A 23,951-nucleotide genomic window follows, 5' to 3' on the forward strand; every position below is an offset into this window, starting at 1 on the left:
GTGTATATGAGGAATCATAAGGCCTTAGGTGTAGACACTTCCCTTAGGCTGTCTTTTCAGTGGGAGATTGAGGAAGATATACCCCCAGTTACTTATACCTGTATTACAACACTGCATCATCCAGCGCTTGTCGGTAATATAGCTAGCTAAAAGCACTAGCTGGAGCAAATTCAAACTGCCAAAAAGGACGATAAAAACTGAGTGAAATGCTAAATTTAGAATCGGGCTGTGATGTGTCTTATCGTATTTCCTTCTGGTGTTTGAGACGAGGGTCATTTAACACTTGACACTCCCGTCAGAAGATAATAAATATATGTTTTCGTTGAACCTGTGACACACACGCATCAAATTACTGGAGCTGATGATCATAACAAGAGTCTTAATTATTATTTCAGAAGGTGGGAGGAATGACTTTTTTTTTTTTAAGTGTTCTCCATGTCCTGTGTTACCAATTACTGAGCAATTATTCCTGCGCTAACACACAAAAACACCTCAGAGACCTGGCAGGGTTAGAACATTTCCACTTAGTTGGATATATTTTCCGTTATGCAGAAAAGCTCAAGACAGATGTATGCACACTCCCAGTGAGCAAGTAAGAGCAGGTGATGAGTTACTAATGACTCCAGCTGGCCACCAGAGCAAGACACCGTTTCACCACGAAGACAGTTATGTTGTCACTTTTTCTCTCTACATCAGGGTGTCAGACTTTAAGCTAAAGTGACAGATCCCTCCTTTGGCTGTTCTCTCCCAGCTAAGGACACTGATGGCTGAATCTGGAGGCAGAAAGGTCAGGCCACTAGGCTGGTTGTGCTAATGGACTGCTGACCGGGCACTAAGCCACACTCTCCAGAGAGATTCGCAGCCCAGTTCTCACCTCAGCGGTGTGGCTCCCTTGTCCTTTGCATCGCTTCCATCACCATTTACCAACATTGGTGCTTATTCTCACTTTTGTTTTCTGGCCTTTTGCACGTTGCTCCTTACCCATTTACTCGCTGCGTAATCTGTTACGCAGGCTGTTCTCCTGGGTGCACAAGAGCTTTAAGTGAAATCTCGATTCAGAACTGTGAGGTTACGGGAGATTTGAAGCTCAACTCTGGATTAAGGGGCGCATGTGAAGGTCCACCTCAAGATGGCAGTGTTCACCGTGGTAGTCTGCGCTCCTCTTCGGCTACACGTCCTGCCTTTCTCAGCAGCAGAAGAAGCAACACATGCAGAGAGCTGCGGCTTCAGCTGAGAGTTATATGCACTGAACTGAAATTAAGCAACAATGCGAAGGTTGGCGGCAATAAATGACGGCTGTATCTCAGTGGCTTATTCTAATTTACATTTTTGTTTAGTTTTGGTTAACTGCTGTTATTTCTAACATGCCATTTTATTGGTTATTCACCATATACCTCCTATGGAACTTGAGAATCAGTTATAAGGCTTATTTCAAAAGCCAAACCACAACATTCTGAGATCAGCACAAATTGAGCATGAGGCAGTAAAACTTACACACACAAAAAAAAAGACGAAGAAGAAATGTAATTCGTCCACAACGCAAAGCGCTCGCACCCTGTGTTGCACACAGCTTTGATGACAGAGGATAACTGTCAAGGTTATTTCTGACGGACAATTGCTGACGGCTGGCAGCGGGGTGCGAACGCTGCGCAGCGCAAATATGCACCTCACCGCAAAGATGCTTAGACAACGGATTCTTTGTCTGGAGCACAGTTATGGGGGACTCTCACACAAAGCTTTTATTCTAAGCTTTGGTTTGTTTATTTAATTATTTTTGCTGTGCCAAAAATTCACCGAGTGTCTTTTTTTTTTTTTCAAAGCAGATCGCCAATTATTGCAGCCTACCTGACAACAGGCAAACAGGTTGGCATTTAGGCTTTCATGAGTCACTTTAAAAGGCACCCAGTAAGGTTTGTCTTCATCTACACATAATACAAAAGCGAAAGAATATCCTCTCTTTTTTTTTGTATTGACGTTATCATCAGTAGGACTGCCAGCTTCATCATCCTCGTCGTCATCCTCATCATCAACCCCCTCCAGCCTCCGGGTTTCGGTTAAGCGTCTCCCTGCAGCCTGCAGCATCCTCTCCGAGCGGCTCGCCGCCGAAGACCCTCCGGACCGCTTTAAGTGACGTGACTGCGGACCAATCGTGCCGCGGCTCTGGGTTGACAACGCAGCTGAAAGAGATGGGCGGTGTCCAATGACGAGGGTCGGCGAGGTTGGAGAGGGGGGAGCATTGGAGTGGTATACTTCACCACCCCTCCTATGGGTTTACAAAGAGTTAGTGCAAGATATTCTGCTCTGGGAGTGAGACTGCGAGGATAAGCGGCAGTGTGCTCTCGGAGTATCGGTGTATAACACAGTAGAGGCTTTTTATGTTGCTTGACATCTCCGAGTGGGACTGAATCTCAGATTTTGCACCTCTTCTTTTTTATATATATAAAAAATATATATATATTTTTTTTTTATTTTTGGCTGTTTCGTGCAAACATTTGTGCAATTATTGATGGAGCTGCGTGAAGTTGAATCATGACGGGACACGAGTGTCTCCTCCTGCGTTCACCTCATCGGCACCTTCACCTTCACAGGTAGCCGGGTATAAGGAAAGGTGTGTGGGGGGGGGAAGCCGGGTTTCTCGGGACGTTTACGGGAGATCACCATTGATTTTTCTTTTTTTCTTCTTCTTCTTTTTGGATCTCTACTTGTGAGAGGCATCACAAAACACTGATCACCTTGCTGGGTATACCGGGGGACCGACGCTGATCACCGCAATCCTCGCAGGTCGCGCCGTCATTCCCTGTCCATTCCTGAAGTTAAATTGGGAGAAGGAACTGCGACACTCGCTATACAGCCTCATATTAACCCCAGTTTTTGCGCTTTGCAGCTTTTACTTCAAACCTATTCATCTGTCTGATCACTCCGACAGGGGCTTTTTCCCTCCCACCTCTCTCTCCCTCTTTTCTGGAACAAAACGCCACAGAGGCAGAGAGGGATCTCTTTACCTGAATAAACGCGCATACGGCATCAAGGGATGAGAAGACTATGAGCTGACACACTCCAGTTTTTCTTCTTTGCTGCAACGGATTTGGGGTATGTATGTAGGATAAGAATAGGTCTCCGATGCCCGCTGAATTCAACATCTGACTAAGCTTACTTTGCAGTCTTCATTCATGCGCATTCATTCGTTTAGGAGCCCACACACAGCTTAAGCTCTTTAACTTTGCCAATTTAAGTGAGAAATTATTAAGACTGTGTAATGTGTTGTGAAGTTTTCCAGCCTTAGGGGTGATAGATTCTTGGTGAGCATGGAATTAGGAGGAATTGCGAAGGGGGAGTGGGGGGGGGAGTAAACAGATACTGCTGCAGTTTAGAATTTGCTGATTTTTGTGAATGTTTAAATGATATTTAGCAGAGCGTTTGCAGTTGGATTTAATATTATGCATTCATAAAAGACAACAGCGAGGAACACAATTTTATTTTAGAAAAGTGGTTGTACAATAAGTATCATTACTGTGCATGCTAAAGAAAGTTAACTGAAGAGAAACTCTCTCGTGTATTCATAGGTATTTTCTTGGAAGATTACTGTCATCGTGGTCAACACTGCACAGAAGTGAATAATTAAACTGCAAAGCCTGAAGAGAAATTAACAATTGCCATGGATCTGAAAGACTATTACCTGTTGGCTGCTCTGCTTGCCTGCATATGGCTTGATCCTTCAATAGCTCAAGAATTAATTTATCCCATCAGGGAGGAATTGCAAGAAAATGTCCTTATTGGAAATATACCAAAGGACTTAAACATTTCCCATACAAATGCTGCCACTGGAGCAAGTGCAAATCTTGTGTACCGGTTGGTTTCCAAAGCTGGAGACAACCCACTGGTCCGTGTTCTGAGCAGTACCGGAGAGATATTCACAACATCAAACCGAATTGACAGAGAGAAGTTGTGCCCCGGTCCCTCATTTGAGGACAGTGAGTGCTCCTTTGAAATTGAAGTGGTTATCCTGCCTAATGATTATTTCAGGCTGATTAAGATCAAAATAATCGTCAAAGACACAAATGATAATGCCCCCATGTTCCCGTCCCCTGTGATCAACATCTCTATCCCAGAGAACACTCTCATTAACAGCCGCTTTGCTATTCCTTCTGCCACTGACCCAGACACTGGCCCCAACAGTGTCCACAAATACGAGCTGATCAATGGGCAGAGTGCCTTCGGTTTAGACATTGTGGAGACGCCTGAGGGGGAGAAGTGGCCCCAGCTTATTGTGCAGCAGAATCTTGACCGGGAGCAGAAGGATACTTATGTGATGAAGATTAAAGTGGAGGATGGTGGCAGTCCACAGAAATCCAGCACTGCCATTCTTCAGGTGACTGTAACAGATGTCAATGATAACAAGCCAGTGTTCAAAGAGAGTCAGATAGATGTGCATATACCCGAGAACTCCCCCATAGGCACATCTGTGGTGCAACTCCAGGCTACGGATGCGGACATTGGGGCAAATGCCGACATACATTACGTATTTGGAACTCAAGTGTCTCCAGCAACTAAAAGACTTTTTGCATTAAATACAACATCTGGCCTAATTACAGTACAGAGACCTCTGGACCGGGAGGAAACTGCTATTCACAAGCTCTCTGTTTTAGCCAGTGACGGCAGCTCAAGTCCAGCCAGAGCTACTGTTACTATAAATGTGACTGATGTTAATGACAATCCACCTAATATAGACCTGAGATACATAATCAGTCCCATTAACGGGACTGTTTTCCTCTCAGAGAAGGATCCCATCAATACTAAGATCGCTCTCATCACAGTTTCAGACAGGGACACTGACATAAATGGCAAGGTCATTTGTTTTATAGAGAAGGATGTACCTTTCCATCTGAAAGCTGTGTACGACAACCAGTATCTGCTGGAAACATCTGCTCTGCTTGACTACGAGGGGACGAAGGAATACAACTTTAAAATTGTTGCTTCAGATTCTGGGAAGCCGAGTTTGAATCAGACGGCCTTGGTGAGAGTGAGGCTGGAGGATGAGAATGACAACCCACCTATTTTTACTCAGCCAGTCATCGAGCTGCCCGTCATGGAAAACAACAAGCGCGACCTGTTCCTCACCACCCTTACCGCTACAGATGAGGACAGTGGGAAGAATGCAGAGATAGTGTATCAGCTGGGACCGAATGCATCATTTTTTGATCTGGACCGTAAAACCGGGGTCCTGACTGCATCCAGGGTCTTTGATAGGGAGGATCAGGATAAATTCCTCTTCACCGTAACGGCAAGAGATAACGGAACTCCCCCTTTGCAAACACAGGCAACTGTTATTGTGACTGTGCTGGATGAAAATGATAACAATCCTAAGTTCACACATAACCACTTTCAGTTCTTTGTATCAGAGAATCTGCCTAAATACAGCACTGTGGGGGTGATAACTGTGACAGACTCAGATGCAGGAGAAAATGCTGCTGTCTCTCTTTCTATTCTGAATGACAATGAGAACTTTATCCTGGATCCATACTCTGGGGTGATAAAATCTAATGTGTCTTTTGACAGGGAGCAACAGAGCTCCTATACTTTTGATGTTAAGGCTGTGGACAGTGGCAGGCCTCCTTGCTCCTCAGTCGCAAAGGTGACCATCAATGTCATTGATGTTAATGACAACACGCCAATTGTCATCTATCCACCCTCTAACACATCTTTCAAGCTTGTCCCTCTGTCCTCTATCCCGGGATCCGTGGTAGCTGAGGTGTTTGCTGTTGATGGTGACACAGGGATGAATGCTGAACTGAAATACACTATTGTCAGTGGGAATAACAAGGGTTTATTCAGAATTGACCCCGTTACTGGAAACATTACACTGGAAGAAAAGCCTGCAATAACTGACATAGGCTTACACAGATTAGTGGTCAATATCAGTGACCTAGGCTACCCCAAATCACTCCATACCCTGGTGCTTGTATTTTTGTATGTCAATGACACCGTGGGCAACGCGACACTCATTTATGATCTCATCCGGCGCACCATGGAGACCCCAATAGACAGAAACATTGGTGAAAGTAGTGAAACTTATCAAAATGGTGACTATTTAACCATAATGATAGCCTTTGTTACTGGCGCATTGGTGGTGATCATTGTCATCTTTGTGACTGTGCTGCTGCGCTGTCGCCATGCATCCAGATTTAAAGCTGCACAGAGAAAAAAACAAGGGGCTGAGTGGATGTCACCCAACACGGAAAACAAGCAGAACAAAAAGAAAAAGCGCAAGAAAAGAAAGTCCCCCAAAAGCTCTTTGCTCAACTTTGTCACCATTGAGGGGAACAAACCGGATGATCCTGCCCACGAACCAATTAACGGAACCATCAGCCTGCCCACTGAGCTGGAAGAACAAGGGATTGGACGCTTTGATTGGAATGCCACACCTACTACCACCTTCAAACCAAGCAGTCCCGACCTGGCTCGGCACTACAAGTCAGCCTCACCACAGTCGGCCTTCCACCTGAAGGCCGACACACCTGTCTCAGTCAAGAAACATCATGTGATCCAGGAACTCCCATTGGATAACACATTTGTTGGGGGCTGTGACACCCTTTCCAAGAGATCCTCCACGAGCTCCGACCACTTCAGTGCCTCAGAGAGCAGCTCCCAAGGAGGGTTCAAAACGAAGGGGCCCATGCACACCAGACAGCAGGTAAAGGAGCACTTTTACTGGTCTATAAGTACTGCCTATAACTGCCCTGTTCCACAGTGCTGAAGTGCCAGTCTAGATTAGGGACCCACTGTAGGGTAGTCTGAAGAAAGAGAAAAACAGTACTGGAGAGTTACAACAAATTCCTCTGTGTCTCAACCTAAATTAAAAAAAGAAGGATAGAAACAAGGAAAGAGAGAAAGAAAGAAAGAAAGAAAGACCACCTGCTAATTAACGGAGTTGATCATGGACTCAGAATTGTAATTTGGGGATGATAATTATCAACATGTTTTATTATTAAAACTACTGAATTAATATTTAAGAAAATGCAAGCGGGTAAGCAATTTTCTTGCCTTACAATTTTTCTTCAGCACCCAGTTTAGAAAAACTGGCAAATTGTATCTACACAACAATAATTGTGATTCAATGTTCTTTGTGAAAGAAACATTTTTTTCTTGCCTATCTACTCAGATAACGGTCATCATCACAGCAAAAATGCTGCCAACGTGAAAAAAAAGCAGACTTTTCACCTCTCTTCTCATAACAGTGTTTTCATGTTTTTTGTTTGTTTCTTTATTTTAATGTGTATTGTAATATCACTAAAGATTTTGTAATCTTTTCAACACCTGCTGCTGCAACAATAGTCAATAATTAGACCGCTACAGTGGTATTGTGAATGTCACTGTAAGCTTTGCCTCATCATCTATGCTTGAATTAAATGCCTGCTCTCAAATCACACTAGCGAACTGAGTAAAGCTCGTCTGGAACTTGATACACATCCAATTCAAAAAGGATTAGCCAATAATGAGCCTCAAATTTCAACGTAATCCATGCTGCTTTTTATCAAAGCCTTATTAATTTTTCTGCTAATAAAGCAGCACTACACAACACACAGTTCTAATCTAACCGAACACACGTGGACAAAGACAGGAAAAGAGAGAAACCGCAGGGAGAGAAGTGGAGGGCTGTGAGATCAGAGTCTGTAGGTCAGGCTTGACATGTGGTGGTACTGAACCTTTAGGTGGCACTGTTGCGCTACATGGCATAGCCTGGCACCATGCCAACTTGCAGTGGAACGCAAGAGAGGACAAGACAGAAATGAAACCCACGTTAGAGTTCTTAGTGAAATACTTTCACCTAATGATGCAGAGGCTGCACAGGGGAAGATTGATAATGGCAGTTGTAGATCTGAGTGATAAGATCTATCCGGAGGAGAGAGTGGAATTACAGCGATGACACTGTGCAACTCCCGTGGATGCGTACCTCCGGGTCACTGCATCTGGGATGCATTTAATGTGCTTCTGTGTGAGAGGCAGCAGTCAAAAGAGGCATTCATTGTGGCGTCACTCACCAGTTGATGTGCGGTTGGCGATGTGAGAGAGATGTGAGAAGAGACAATAAAATAGGTGATGGTGGTTGCGCCTGGAGGGGGGGGAAATGAGGGTCGGGGTGCTCTATTCCAGCCCTAGAACGGGACATATGAAATATGACACTATACTGTAAGCACAACTTCATTGATCTGCTCAGTCATCCCACAATTCCATACAAGATTTACTGCAATCAATAATTCTAACAAATGATTCAAAGAAGCACACAAACAGAGCCAATGTGTTCTCTCTATAGTGCCACTTACAATGTACCTTTTTGCTCACTGAGCTTCATGAAGTTTGATTCATGTCTTTTGAAGTACTTGTGTACGTCATAAATGGAACCTTTACAAACAACATGAATGGAACCTGTACAAACTTTTACACAGCTCAGTTGCCAATCAATCTTACTTCTAATGCCAACACCAGTTGTAGGAGTTTGAACTTGGCGTTACAATCTAATTGTTTTATTGCCCGTGAAAACAAAATTAATGGCCAATAATGTAAAAGAGGTTATGCGTAATTCTACAATACACATTAAATCATACGGGAACTAATGTTGTGAAATAACTTTAAAAAAATGAACAGATCATCTAATGAATAACAACAAAATGTACAATTGTCCGTGCTTTCTCTGAATCCTTTCAGCTTCAGTTACATCAAACATTCATTGTGGTCTTGTTTTAATAAGCTCAGTCAATATAAAGACTCTTTTTTAGCATGGAATTGTTGGTATGATAAAAGAAAAAGTATTTTTTTTAACTCATGAGTGCAGTTTTATCCAGATGGTAAATGTACCCATTTAAGATAAAAAATAGAAAAGTTGCCTCAAACAAAAAAAAAAAAAAAAAGATCTGAACAGATTTTATTATGTGCTATTAGGTCAACTTGTGATGAGCATAGCGCAAATGTAATACTTAAGACTTGAAGTATACAGTGCCAGACTATTTAACCAAATTCAAATGTATTTCAATTTTAAATAAAAAACACTCGAGTGTAGTGCCATATAAAGATTTAGCAACCTCAAAAATATGTATTTTATACAGTTTAAGGGAAAAATAATAAATCTCATATCTGTGCAACAACAGCAAAGGGCAGAGGTTTCACAATGTAAATCACATTTTAACCTAAAATGATCTGTTTATTGTGTACAATTTGTATAACTGTCACGTAGACAAAAATTAGATATCTAATTTGGATTTAAACTACCGTAGTCTCAAATTTTAAGGTTAGATTAATAATTTAGTGCTTTTGAAAAACAAGACATAAAAGTAAAAAAGGATTTTTAAAAATAAAATAAGTATTCCTAGTAAAGTTCTAACAACACTTCATCTAAAAACCCATATGGCTGTATCATTTTGTTTTGTAAAGGTCTGCAACTTCGCCCAGTAAGAAGTTTTCAATAAACAACTGACCTGCTCAGATCACAGAGTCAGTGAGCTGCAGAAACCAAAACAGCCTCTCTTTTCATTTTATTTCATTGAAGCATCAGAGTAAATGTGGAAAACACTTAAACTGTTTGTAAAATATCAATTTTCACAAAAAATAGCAGTTTCACTTATTTTTTTGTTCAGTTAAAATACTACCAACATTTTCAGCATCGCCAAAATCGTAAGGGGTCACGGATAATTTCATCATATCTTCACGTTGGCAGATTGTCACCATGTTCAAATCCTTCACAATCTAATACTGTCATGTCTTATTCCTCTTTTTCCAATTGCGTTACATTATTTCAAAAATGCAGTGCAGACCCAGTGCCACTGTAGGGTCTTTTCTGAGGGATGTGAGATTTGTAATCATGACCATCCAACTTTTTTTCTGGCCTTGTTTAACTCCTGAAAAAATAAAATAGTACTAGTTGACTTATTTATTTAATAGCTTCCCAACAAACATTTTTCTTGTCGTCTATTTCTTTTTGATTTGTTGGATTCAGCTCAATATTTTTTTTTCTAATTTACACATTGGAATGACATGTCTCAGACATAGATGTTTAATGAATGAGGAGCTGCTCTCTGCATTAGTGAAAGGTTGAATACCTCAGTGCTGACTGAACACACAAAACATCACTGCAGGATTAATCAGATGGATTCCTCGTACATAAAAGTAAATGAATCAAATTAAAAACATCCATTCTTTATATTGTCATCCAGGATCTCCTGAGATTATTCGGATTCTGATATGTAGTTTGTCGTAGTTACTTTAAAAATTCCTCTTGTTACTGAAGTTCAAGTTAAAATAACAGACCTGGCGATCTAAAATCAAAGTGTTGCAATAGGGTTAAAAAGACATTAATCTCGTTTTATTTTGTTTTTTTTGTTTTTTTATCCTTCGCTTGAATGTTTTGTACACTGCCAACCATCTGTACTGATATTTGTATGTCATTACCACACACAATTACCACGCAGAGTGCAGTGCATTCATTTCTGACATTTCTATCAGCATATTGAATAAAAAACAAAAAGAAGATTAGCACAGTGTCTCTTTAAAAGCAAGAATGAAAATAACACCAATTACATTTGAGTGAAACCTTAAGCAGACAGTAAATCCAGAAAGCAATATCATCGGATTATCATATCATATTCCATGCAGAGTAACTGGGCTTTAGGGGTTGGGGAAAAAAAGAAGATAAGAACGGCAATATTAAAGATTTCTTATATACAAGTAGATAATAAACTGTGTCAATATGACTTAAAGTTATTACTAGTTACTTTTTTCGGTTGAAAAATTGGAGTTGACGTAATATACTGAAATTGAAGTCAGTAGGGTGCAATTTGTTTCATTCTATCCATCACAGAGGTGAAAGATAGAATGATGAAATTTAGCATTTACTTTTCTTTAACAAGCTAACAACAAACACCCATTGTCACCTGAAGTTAACAGGAAATAACCCTTTTCCCTAAGAATTAAAAAAGCCATTTTCTTTCAGTTTTCAACAGTCACTTCTGTGCAGCATCAGTGCCAATCAATAACAATGAAAACTGATGGACAAAAAAGGGAGCAGGGATAAAAGACATAGAAAGCAACAGCAAATCCTGACCTTCGTTTCTTGGAGCATAGACCATGTGGGGAATCATAATAGCAGACATTTACAACTGTGCTATCACAGACATATGCCTCGTGGTATAAGGTTTATACCATGCCCAATCTCTGTTGATAGCAGTGGAAGCAATCTTGGCCTACCCATTCTTTTTTTCTCTCGCTTATTATTTACCCTCTAGGGACCTGCATTAGTGTAAACAGCACTGGAGTAAAAAAAAAAAAAAAAAAGCTTAAAAAAAACTGTCCTAGTTTCACAAGGCATCACAAGCATCTAAGAAACCAAATATAATCATCACCATCAGTCTTCCTCTCATCCTGTCAGTAGTCTTAGGCATAGCTATGGTTCACTATCATAGCATGAGCCCAGTGGCTATGCATTAACTATGTGCTCTGCATCAGATCCCGGGGCTCATGTTATCGTGGTTGAGTGGGGCGGGGGGGTTGCGGGTTTCGGAAGTAACATTGTAAAAACGAGAAATCAAATAGATACATGTGTAGATTTTCACAAACACCAAACATGTTTTTTATCTCCTCAGCGTTTTGCAGCATGAGATCTGTGTGAGGAGGCAAAAAATAATTAGCAGGTATAACTTTGTCCTTAAAATCCATGTGTTACAGTCTTAATGTTTTTGAAGGGTGTGTTTAATTTCTGCTACACGGCAGAGAAGAGGTAGCACTTGCCTTTTATTTTACTTGCACTTCTGCGACGTATTTCTTTACACCACAACTCATGCCTTAGCTTTGGGGACAGAGACCACAGCGTCTCTCTTTTTAGGAATTAAAAAGGAGAGACGCTCTTTTTAATTCCTAAAAAGTGCATTTCTTCTGACTTGCCAGGGCTTGTGTGCCATCTTTCATTCTGTCGCGACCGTTGTACCAAAAGCAGACGTATGTTGCACTCCAAGTAACAAATAATGAGCAGGCTATTAACTTTTATACTTGATGGAGTACACAGATTAAAGCATGGAGTGTTATAAAAACCTGCGAGAGAGAAACATGACTGCTTAGCTCAGTAATTCTGCCGTTGTCTTGTCGGTACATTTAATGAATGGACATTCAATGCAAACAGGAGTTTATACAGACCATTGTAATTATGGAGCCTTGGGGGAGTCGTCCTTCTTGTGCAGGTTCATTTGCCACATTAATAAGGGGATTAGTAGTATGTACGGGGGCTGATGGCAGCAGGAGAAGTTTGAGAAGATTAATGAACTATGACAATGTTGCACCTGAGGGGAAAAGTCTGTTGCTATATCTTCTGGGTTGTGCTGACACAGAGTTTGGCGGCGGAAGATGGAGAGAGGCCAGTGATTGTTGTCGACTATGATCATACATCCTTCTCCCCAGCTATCCCGTCACTTAATCAGGATACTCTGTTTGTGATCTCTAATGCTTTACTTGCCCCTGATACTTCTGATTAATGACGTTCCAGTGGGTTTGAAACCTTGAAAACAACAACCCACGTGTAAAATACCATGTGTTTTTGTGGATATGAATTCGTAATGACGCCGGATGAATAAATATCAAGACTTTAATCAAGCAAATTTGTGATCTTGTCTAGAACCTGTTGCCAACAGGAGTTTAATTATTTAGCAAACTGCAGGTAGCTGCATAAAACAAACAAAAACACAGATTGAGTACTGTGTTCTCTTATTGCATAAAATGTAGCATACCCCTAAGACAAATGTAGCTATCCTTAAAGGGTAAGCCAACAAGTCTGTGAAAAAAGTTTTTCATCAAAGCCTCAAATCACCAGAGTAGGATTTCCAAGACCATTCGCCGCAGAGAAATTGTATTTCTTTAAGAACCTCGTCATGTACTCTATGTCTAGGTGGGTAAAAGGAAATGAAATGGATGGCAAGTTTTACTAAGGTAGCAGATGTGAGTAGAACTATCTGAGAAGACTTTAGCCCAAGGGTGATCATGTTTTGTCTGCACGAAACACCAAAAATAAATCAAAACTCCCTGTCGGTGCACTGTTTGAACTTCAGAGTTCATTTATATAGTATGTTTAGTGTATTTATATTTTTTATTCCGTTAAAATTATATATTTATATATTTATGTATCATATTTATGTATTTATAATCTTTCTGTTGTGTTTTTTTTTCTGTTTTTTTTTTTTTTTTTTTTTGCAACCTTGGGCAATATTTAGACAAAAACACAGACAATGGCAAATTACCAGGAATTACATTTAATTTCTTTCTTTTCCTTTTGTATTTATGTGGCATCTGTGTTTCTAATAGTTTTTTTTTTCTTAACACATAATGACAAATCTTTTCTCATTACACGGTTTTTCTCCTCCAAGACACATGTACTACTAAGTTTTCATATTGACAAATGTTGCACCATACTGAATAGTCTTATATGTGTTTGTGCACATTATTATTTTTTTTTTCTCTTTCTGGTTTTGTTGATTGTCCATCATTCTTGGCTGGCAACCCATTTATCTCAAATTCATCATTCACTTGTGCTTTGTGATATTGCTGCACAAAAAGTCTGTGTGGCTTTTGTGGGGCTGTCATTACTTAATTCAACTTCATGTTTTCACCAATCTGCAAACTGCATTTCCCATTTTTTTTTTCTGAAGCAATCAATCAAGCTGACATACTAACCTCGTAAATTTTCTAACACTGCATGACAAGAAAAAGAAAAAAAACCTGCTGCTTAACACATGTACAGTGTGGTATTAACATCTTATTTGAATTATCTTTAAATACCAATAAAAAAAAATAAGAGTAGAGGGTGGAAGAAAATGTTTCTTGACTGCTTGCTTGTCTGCAAAAAAAAAAAGTTTTGTAAAAAAAATGAAAAAAAAGGGGAAAAAAAGAAAGAAAGTGAACTTTTGATGCTACTTCATTGTTTGAATGCCCTTCGGCCCCCCGCTCCCACCCTGGCGACCCATTTCTTCTTTCCACTCCTCACTTGGTCCCTCTACCCACCCTTTTTCTTCCCCATCTCCAGCCCTAACCTTTCACCCACGCTCCTATCTGGGTCAATGCCATTACATGCAATGTTAAATCGCCAACAATGGGGGTGTTTTCACCTTTGCGTTGTGATCATTAGTAATAGATGAGGGTGGTTTGTTTTCAGGACATGGGCCGACTTCGTTCCTGGTTGTTTTTGTTTTTTTTCTGTTCTCTGTTTATCATTAGAGGAGCAGCACTGCCTCGACATTGCGGTGCTGTACGTTCTGACATGACAAACCCCAAAGGGATACCTTGTCGGCTGGGTTGTCGTGTCAAGTAACTCACAGTCACAAGCTGTCACTGAGGTGTGCCAGTGTCCAGACTAATAGTCGTGATAATGGCATTGCCAGCCAACTTCTTTCCCTACCCCATCCTTTCACACACCCCATTTTGTTTTTTTGTTTTTTGTTTTTTCTACACTGGACATTAAATGTGACTGCCATTGACTGCTTTGCCATCGGGCCTCATAGCTCATAAAGAATCGGGTCTGTAACTCTCATCAATGTAAATCTTTCTTGTATATATAATGTTTCATTTAAACTGAACTCCTGGTAATCTTGCCTAATGTGCTGTGTTAAACGATAATGGGCTTGTAATTAATATTGATGATTTTATTTTGGTATTAGTCATTTGCCTTGCCTTTCCTTTTACTTTTGACGTTTACCCTTTATGGGTCCGCATCAATTACATCTGGAATCGACTCTTACAGTTTTTAAGTGCACTGCAACTCCTTCTTTTTCTGTTAACAAAAGCTTTACCTGAACAGTGCTATTTTACCTTTATAATTTCATAATAAATGTTTCAAAGAGACCATTTCTCACTTGTTTTGACTTTGTCTGTTTTTTCTCTATTCCTGTGATGTTAAGAAGTTTCTGTAGTATCTAGGCTGCCACTTGTGCATCCCTTGGCATTTGCCTGCAAAAGAAGAACAGCAGCTGATTAGACTGCCAAGTGGTATATCTGGAGAGGGAGAGTTTTTGGTTTTGACTTATCTGTATTTTTGAAAATGACTCAAAGAGAAACTGATGCGCAAGCAACATAATGACTAACTAACAATAAAATTCAATAGTGTTTGCTGGCACACTAAGTGTTGAGCTTTGCTGACCTAAATTCATGAATGTCAGTGGGATCAAGTTGGCAGTTGTTAAAAACTTCTGATGCTGAGGGTTTTATTCATAGTTGGGGGGACGGGGGTGAGTTATCTCGGAAACAAAAGACTTGCTGAGATTTTGTAGCATTTATGAACTTTTACTTTCATCCATACCCGTGACGGGTGATAAAGAGATTTTTTTTTTTCTAATATCATTCTTGGTGCTAAACAGTTTATTGGTCTTTTAAACATTTTTTTTCAAACCCCAAATCAAAGATGTTAATCCTCCATTTTGTATTACTTCATGGAATCCCAATAAAGTGCATTTGCTTGATTTCAGTCTTGTGCTTAAATTTGGCAAAATTTGCTTCCTTACAACAAGGTGTAACAAAAAAAAGATAAAACTATTAGTACAGATGACTTATGAACACAAGCTGTCGTAATTTTGCTGAAGGATTAAAAGTAAATTGGTTGCTCACTTGGCAGTTAGTTAATTGGACAGTTTGTGTGTGTCTTCACACGCAGACTCATACACGTTACATATTAGGGTTATGTTTTTACTATTTTCTTTGTTCAATGCAGCCAAGAGGTATTTGTTTTGACATATGAGACAAGATTGCGTACTTAAGGCACACAGAGAGACCTTGAACAAATTAAAATTTCTCATGATTCGACCCAGGTGACACAGGAAACAACTCTCCAACTGTTTTTGACTCAATTGTTTATGACCAATTAGAGCAGACTGGTAGTGTGAAGGCTTAAGACTAGAAAAAAGATGGTAAAATGGAATGTTAAACAAAAGGTACAAAGATAGTATTTCAACGTACAGTTTAATTTTGTAATACTTCAAAACGTAAATGTTTAGGAATGACCGTTAATTCAAAAGTGCACCTATAAAGTGCATAAGTAGCCTCTTTAAATGTAATAGCCCAGCCTCCTTCTCTACTCCTGCACAGCAGCAGTACTAAGAAGTGAGGGCTGTACAACCATGAAAACTGAAAGAATCATAAAATGGGGTTAAAGTTATTCATGCCGTGTTTCCACAGCGTTAATTTAGCCTTTTTATATGCTTTCTGTGTGTGCTTTAATTCAAATTACATCTTCATAAGGTAAATAAAGATTGTAGTTTAACATGGCTTCCTAAAGTCTTCTATATGTAGTTAAGCTCCTACATAAAAAAAAAAAAAATGAAAAAAACTGCGCACATATATTATTATCCCAATCTCTATTTATAGTGGGATTTCAGAATGGGACCTTAAAGTGCTCTATTTCAATGATTATTTGCTTTTGGAGTATACAGAAAATAATTGTAGTTATGTCTTATGCTGAGCAGCAACTAATAAAAAAAAAAAATAAATCAGTCTATCACCCCTCCCATTTTCATCATCACCATCTGGATCATCTTAATCAGAAATGCTCTCAAAACGTGTGGATGGGTATCAAGCAGCCTCGTATAGAGGAGTACTTGTGTTTTCCGTTCCCTTTGTTGTAATAACAGCTTTCAGGACTGACTCTTTCATTCGTTAATCTCCAGCTACCTTTCACATAAAGAAGCGCAGATGTGTCACCTCTTAACTGTTTTCTTTCTATTGCAGGGGGAAAAGGTGTATAGGGCTGAGAGGGAGTGGAGGATTTCAAAGTGCCACACCAACACATTTATGAAAAGTAGGCCTAACTCAGCTTAATCTGTCTACTCGGTTTCAAAGCCAGAAGCAGAGCTTAGTCTGCATTTGAGAGTGGCGGAAGGAAAAGAAGTAGATAAATAAAAAATATATATATAAATATAGGTATTAAAGCTTGACCCCATCTACATGGTCACTTTATAAAGGCTATGTGCACCAGCTGTCTGAAATTGAAACCCGAATCCTGTAAGTATAACCATGTTGCCTGCCTTTTCAAAATGTGTCATCATTTCTCCTTTTTTCTTTCCCTCGAATCAAGCAAAATTCCTATGCAACGATGAGGTTACAGAAATATCTGCAAATCCAGTGCCTTAATTGAGTTCAGTAGAACAGGTTTATTCTGGCGCCGTTAGAGATGGCACCAGAAAGAAGATTCTAGAAGATTTCTAGAATCTTCTTTCGTTCTAGAAAGATTTGTTCTTTCTAGAACGAATCTTGAAACACTCCGAATAATCAATCCATTTACTCCGTGCAGCATCCTCCCAATAATTATGCAAAAAGCACAAAGCAACATGCAAGTTTTTTTTGTTTTTTTTTTAAGCCGGAGCAATTAAATGACTGCACATGAGACAAAAGTCCTGTCTCACAATGGGCTGAAACTGAACCATTCAAGCAACTAGAATTGTTCAATTCTGTGAAGGCATCTCACAGAAACCCTTCGTGTCTACTGCAGACGTACACACGGCCTTTTGAAGCAGAATTATAACCCTCATGCTTACATTTGTTCTTTTATACAATTTTGCCATGAAGTAATTGAGTGCGCCTGACGGAGCATACATCCACTTGAACAATTATCCACAAGAGGATGATGTCACATGCCTTTTTAACTCTATTTGACAAAAAAAAAAAAAAACGAAAGGAAGAAAAAAAAACTGACTAATTTGACTTCTGGTCCTCTACCAGTAGTTTCATGTGCTTTCCATAGAATCTGAGCATTTCACAACTTGTGTTTATAAAACTGACAGTTATATGATCCATACATAAAGCAGAATATGATATGACTCATTTGTAGTGCTGTAGAACTATTCTGGTAATATGAAAGCAAGAGAAATAGGTGAAAATGGATAATCTTCTAATGAAAATGTTCAATATTGTAGAGGTTTACATAAGTATCAGTCCTAATAGTATTCATTGTACAAAATAAAGGCTCCCATGGTGTTTTCTTTCCTTCCCTTTTTTGTATTTGATTACTAAAGAAGCTGAGAGAATATGCTTTGATGCATTCCACACTTCTGTTGGAAAATATTGTGTAGGCTGCAGCCTTTTATTCACACAAGAATAAATTCTGTAACTGCCCACATTTTAAAACAATATTGAACTCCACAGAGACATTAAAGAGACTCATAATGTGCTAGGAAGATTAAGGGGCTCCAAATAATACAGAAACCTCTATGTGAGGCTTTCCCCTCTTTTTGTGGCTCTGTGGCATCACATTCCTCTCAATCAAAGCAATTCTTTGTACAGGAAAGATAGCATCCTTTGTAAATATGAAATGTGTTTTTGTCTGAAAGAGATAAGACTAGCAGAGTCTTAATAATAATCTACTGATTTCCTGATAAAATCTTTCCACTGAAAGTGAAATGTTCTTTTTTTTTTGGTTTTGGTTTTGTTTCATAGGCTTTCAACAAGAAGGTGCTGTTATAAAACGAAACAAGGATGAAAATATAAATGAAATAATCACGACTTTGACACTAACGATTATTGAAATAAGAAGAAAAACTAATCGGGGTTCCATAAAATGAGGGGAGACAAACTGACCAAATCATAGAAAAATGAGGGAACAGCGTCAGGCAAGAGGAGAACAGTGCGTGCAGTGAATCTTCACTGAAATGTGTCATCGCCCTGATGTCATTGTGCTGAATTAAGATCAAGATCTGTCCGGCACTTGAAAAGAAGGCAAACTTATCTATGGGAATATATATATATGTATATATTTAATATTCCTAACAGTGTGGTCTGAATCCAAAGGTTCATTTTTAAAACCTGTCATATAGTCTGAGTTTTGTTTAGTTTTTTTTTTTTTTTTCCTTTAAGGCAAAACAAAGCACTTTCATTTTCAGGGTGAGTTGCCTGAGTTATGTACTGATGTTGCAAGGAGGGTAAAGCCCCTGTCTAAGTTATGTGTCGGATCCTTTTTAAGAGCAAGTGCGCTGGTCATGCCACTGGGAGCCTGAGGCAAATGTTGCTTTTTTTTGTTTCTCTTTAGTTTCCATAGACAAGTTTACATTCTCATACAACTGCACACATAAAACGAGAGTACTAAAGGTCGTGGAAAGGAACTTCGGATTAGATGCTTGCTCGGTCAGTTCTGAACAGGGAGGATAAATTAGATGAGGGAGAAGAAACCCCCACAGAGGTGCCCTTTAGCAAGGCATAAGGCCCCTCTTATTCCAGTGGGATCTCTCAACGGATGAGACTGCTGTTTCATAGGGAGTCGTTTTAAATATTCAGGCCAGACCTTATCTTAAAAAAATGCATTCACACTAAGGAAATCTGTCTATTGACAAGTAATCTACTGTCTTTTTATAACACGTTCAAAGAAAACAGTACATTTCTCTTGTATGAATAATATTGATAAACTAGATTTTCACAATTACTGGAAGAAGGGACAGCTAGGAAGCAACGGCACCAGCCAAATCTCTTGACGCCCAAGCAGCAGGAGGACTTGCCTATGAAATTAAGGTAACTGTCTCATCAGTAATATGGAAGACCATCCAGTCTCCGTTTAATTCCTATGGTAACCAGTTGTTATAATGGCCGAATGGTGCTTCCTTTACTGTTCCGTTCTAACTAAACATACCACAGCAGAAGCATGTCTCAGCGAGCCTGCTGCTCTGTTGTCTGAAAGGAATGATAGCTTCTAATCTGCCAATAGGTCAAGCTAGATTCGAACGCGTTGTTATGGAGATGATCTTTCACAAAAAAAAAAAGAACATGGTTGTCACTTATTTGTGAGTCTTAGTGATGTTTGTGCATCTAAAGCTGCGAATAATCCACCCTGCTATCCAGCAGATGAACATCTGCGAGGGTGAAGTTGTGTCTTGCCAGCTCCACTCTAAGCTTCGTCCATCTATCAACATTGCTGCCCAACCTCCATGTCCAAGCAGACTGCACTCAATGCATTTTTTTTTCTTGGCTTCTTTGTGTGTCCAGGCTGCCCTGAATCAGTTGGCTGTGTAGCCCTTTCTCCACAACAAGCCATACTACTCCGTCCACACATCATCAAGCATCTTATTTCCATCTAATTGGATAGCGCCAAGAGGAAATCTATAACTAGATTTTAAGACAAATTATGTCTTTTAGTTAACCAGCATGTTTCACTTGATTAGAAGAAATATTAATGATTTGGAGTTCCCCAAAAGGAGTCCTGATTAAAAGCTGAAAGACAATATGTGGAGGTAGCTAAAGACCAGGACGACACCAAAGACGTCTCCCGGCCTCAAAGGTTTGTTTCTCATCATAAAAACACCAGTGGAAGCTGGTCAGAAATGTGACTGCTTTAATGACCGCTGCAATGCCCATAAAGTATCTCCCCCCACCCCCCACTGGTTACTAAGAAGGCTATCGCAACAATTTCAACATGCCATTTTATAATGCAAACAAACAAAGGATATTTTGTTTCAACACTCATCCTAGTAAATTGTGTATCTCTTCCTTTTAAAATGCCTGACTCCTGTCTTATCAAAAATACTTGGTTAAATTTAAAAAAAAAAAGAAAAAAAAAAAAGAATGGTCTTAGCCATATTTCAACTAGACAGGCTGTATATTAGATGTAACTCAAGTGAGAAACAATTTGTGTTTCTTAAAGCTTCCCTGAATTTTAAAGAAATCTGCCTCATTACATTCATGAATATAGTAAACAGACCAAAATGGACTGACATCCAGGTGGGGATGTTATTCCATTTCTATCCCTGGATTATGAATTACTAAATGTTATTTCATGTTTAAACTTTTACTGACCATGCTCTATGACAACTTAATTGTACCCAAGGTAGATGCAATATCAAATATACATTTATTTATCATTTGGTTTAATCATACAATATCCGCATAGTACACTTTGACAGTTTCAATAAACCTGATGTGAAAAGAGCTTTTTTTTTCTTTTGTTTTCATTGAAGTCAACTTGGTCAATTGCTCATCTCATACTCATGATATCTACATTTATCAGCATTTTCTTGTCTTTTGTCTGATTACCTTGATCTTATTTTTTTATTTAACTTCCTCACATTTTATATTTCTGTTTTCTATAATCAACTCATCAACTGGTATTTAGATTCGGTTCTCACAAGACTTAGACACCAGTGAATTTCCATGAATTCTTATAGCGGAACATCAAAGTGAGAAAAGCGCACATGCCAACATAATTTATAGGGAGATCAAAGATCAAGAACATACCGCAGTCGTTAACAAGATGGAAATTTGAGAGCTACATAACACGGACAGCGTCTTAAGAAGTAAAAACACGAAATAAGGATTTTTTTTTTTTTACATTGTTATTTTTAGAAAATATATTTTGGAAGGTATCTCCTGGCTCACACCTAGTTGTAGCTGTCTTGCTGTTAGCATAGAAAAATGTTTGATCTTGTGATTGAATGGTAGCTGATTAAGTCCACATCTGTTCCCGTGGTGAGATGAATTGAGAACATTCATTAATTAGCGTAAAGACTAATTATATATTTCCTTAAATCTGTGCAGGGATTTCCCTCATCAGGGCAACAAAGACGAAGAGGATTTAGCCAGGATAATATTTGTTTAGTCTTTCTTGGGGGGAGTCTAAAATGGGCATTAATGCTCTTTAGAGAGCTAATTAGAGAAGAAAGTTGTGATATGTGTCAGCTGGAAGGACGCATGTCAACCTACTCCTCTCCAATGTATAGACTGGAGACTTGTATTGATCGTATGTTTGGTCTTGTGCTCCAGGCGCCAGCGCACCACACTGGAAGCCATGTGCCTTGCCTTTGTCTGTTCAGGAGAGCAGATAAGACTTGTGATAAATCTGCTTCAGAATAAGCTGTCATAGAGAAGCCGCACACGGGAATATTTAACACAAACATAAAATATGACTTGTCTGTTGTTTTATCGTCAAGGGCGTAAGAAAAGGACGGGTTTTTAAAATACTCTCTCACTCTTATTTTCACTCTTTTTTTTTTCTTCTTTTTTTTTTTTCTCTCGCCGGGCTTCGCATTCGCCGAAGCCTACCGACATGCTCATCTTTGTTCGGGCCACGGAGCTGACAGAAAGGAGGAAAATAAGAGCTGCTCTGCACAGAACGGTGAACCAGCACCTTATCGCCACTCAGTAATATGCAGAGGTGTAAAACATTTGGCTGGCTTATTTAGATGAAGTGATTTAACCCTGGTTGTGCAGCGTTGGCAAGGTCTGAAGAAGGTAGTATGTTGGGGATGCACAGGGAGGAGGAAAATTGGTTTCCCCTATCTTGCAGTTCACATAGAGATCCAGCCTGGTTTCCTCTCTCTCCGCAGACTCCCCTCTGACGATAACGTGCCCTGATAATGGATATATGCACCCAGATTTATTTTCTATTTCCTGCCACAACTGCATTTCCAAGAAAGTTTTTTTTTCTTTCTTTCTTTTTTCAGTGTAAGAGCTTTATGGCTGCTTTCAGCTGTGACATTCAGAAGGCACAGTTCCAGTAACAGAGAATTGAGGGTAACATCTGCCAGGCAAACAAAAAAAAAAGAGAGAGGGATGTTCTTTTGCAAACTATTTTTTTATGTAGCATACAAGGAAGTACACATATAAAAATAAGAAACTTTATCAATTTTGTTGACTTATCCACTGCTGTTGCCACCCAGCAGAATTGTATCCCAGCCTTCATCATTACAGATAACTATTACAGACTTCTATTTTGTTGGAGTTTCTCAGATGATGCAGCAGGATTTTTTTATACCTACAAACTGAAGTCCAGCATAAAACAAGCTGAAGGCACACAGCCACATGTTTGACCCTGTTGCTCTTGTTTCTGCTTTAAACACTATGCCCTCTTTTGCCATGTTGCCCGACTGCATACTTGGAAGGGTTTTGTAGTGTCCCAGAAACCAGCCCACCCTCATTCCAAGAACAATTAAAGTCCTTCTTTGCCAGACTTTGGATTGTGGTCACCCCAGGCTCTACATCACATGGAATCCCCCATGAAAGGGGAACATGTGTGTTTGAGTGTGTGTGTTTTGCTGTGATTGTTATGGGAGTTTGTTCCCTTAACACTTATTCAATCCTGCTTTCAGCAGTTCACCCAAAGAGATCAATGGCTGCCTTGTTCTGGTCCATATCTTCACAGTGGGATGTGTGTCTGTTTATTAATAGCCCAGTCATTTGGCTGATATTCATAACCAGACCAGAAGAGAGTGTGCTCAATGTAACGCATGAGGCAGATTGCACTGATTAGTATCTTAAGATCACGTACTTCCATTATCATTCAATTGCTAGTGGACAAAGAGTCATTGATTTCCCTATGACTCTAACAAATTTACTGATTTTCCGAGTATGATAAAAAGTAATTTTCTGAAAAAAAAAAAAAAAAAAAAAAAAAAAAGCTTATTCGTTTTTTTTTTTAATCTACAAATCCGCCTGGCTTCTCAAAAGTAAATAATCTCCTACTTGCATACCACTCCTCTGACTGCCTGTGTTTAGCCTCTTCCACACTTATTGACATGCCTGGTGAAAATGAAAGAAACGTATTAAAATAATCTTTATTGAAGTAGCACATTCTTATACTTGGAAAATTCAGTCTAATTTGAGTGCAGTTATACAGAAGGAAAATAAAACACTCTTGCCAGTGCAACACATATTGAGTTGACTGATAAACAATGGAGGCTTTGTGGAAATGCACCCCTGGTGCCCACTGCTAGGTACAGTGGAGGATCTGTGATGCAGGACTAAAATCGTTTAACTGGATAATGATTCAAAATATAAAGCTAAATCAACACAAGAGTGAAGATACAAAAAAGTAACCCTTTCTCATCTCCATATAAAGCTCCCAGATGAAAAGAAAAAATATATTTTGGAAAACCTGCAGTGGCATCTGAGGAGAAGACAGAAGACAGACTTTGGAAAAGATTATATACAGAGAATAAGTCATAGATCCCTCTCTCTGTCTG

General features: G+C 39.4%; 1 protein-coding gene across 5 annotated transcripts in view; it reads left to right on the forward strand.

Annotated features, from left to right (window-relative positions):
• The first annotated feature begins 2,094 nt into the window (after positions 1–2,094).
• pcdh9 (protocadherin 9) overlaps positions 2,095–23,951 on the forward strand; it is a 228,041-nt gene continuing 206,184 nt past the window's right edge. Inside the window, exons 1-3 of one of the 5 annotated variants that reach the window (XM_016675398.1) lie at positions 2,095–3,090; positions 3,564–6,691; positions 16,744–16,916. In XM_016675398.1, coding sequence (XP_016530884.1) covers positions 3,656–6,691; positions 16,744–16,833 — 3,126 coding nt within the window. In that variant the 5' untranslated portion in view covers positions 2,095–3,090; positions 3,564–3,655 and the 3' untranslated portion in view covers positions 16,834–16,916. Of the gene's footprint in view, positions 3,091–3,563; positions 6,692–16,743; positions 16,917–23,951 lie in introns of those variants that run through there. The other 4 variants (XM_016675396.1, XM_007560086.2, XM_016675397.1 and 1 more) reach the window with 4 other exon arrangements.

This window comes from Poecilia formosa, unplaced genomic scaffold, assembly GCF_000485575.1.
Source record: "Poecilia formosa unplaced genomic scaffold, Poecilia_formosa-5.1.2 Scaffold113, whole genome shotgun sequence".
Classification (NCBI taxonomy): domain Eukaryota; kingdom Metazoa; phylum Chordata; class Actinopteri; order Cyprinodontiformes; family Poeciliidae; genus Poecilia; species Poecilia formosa.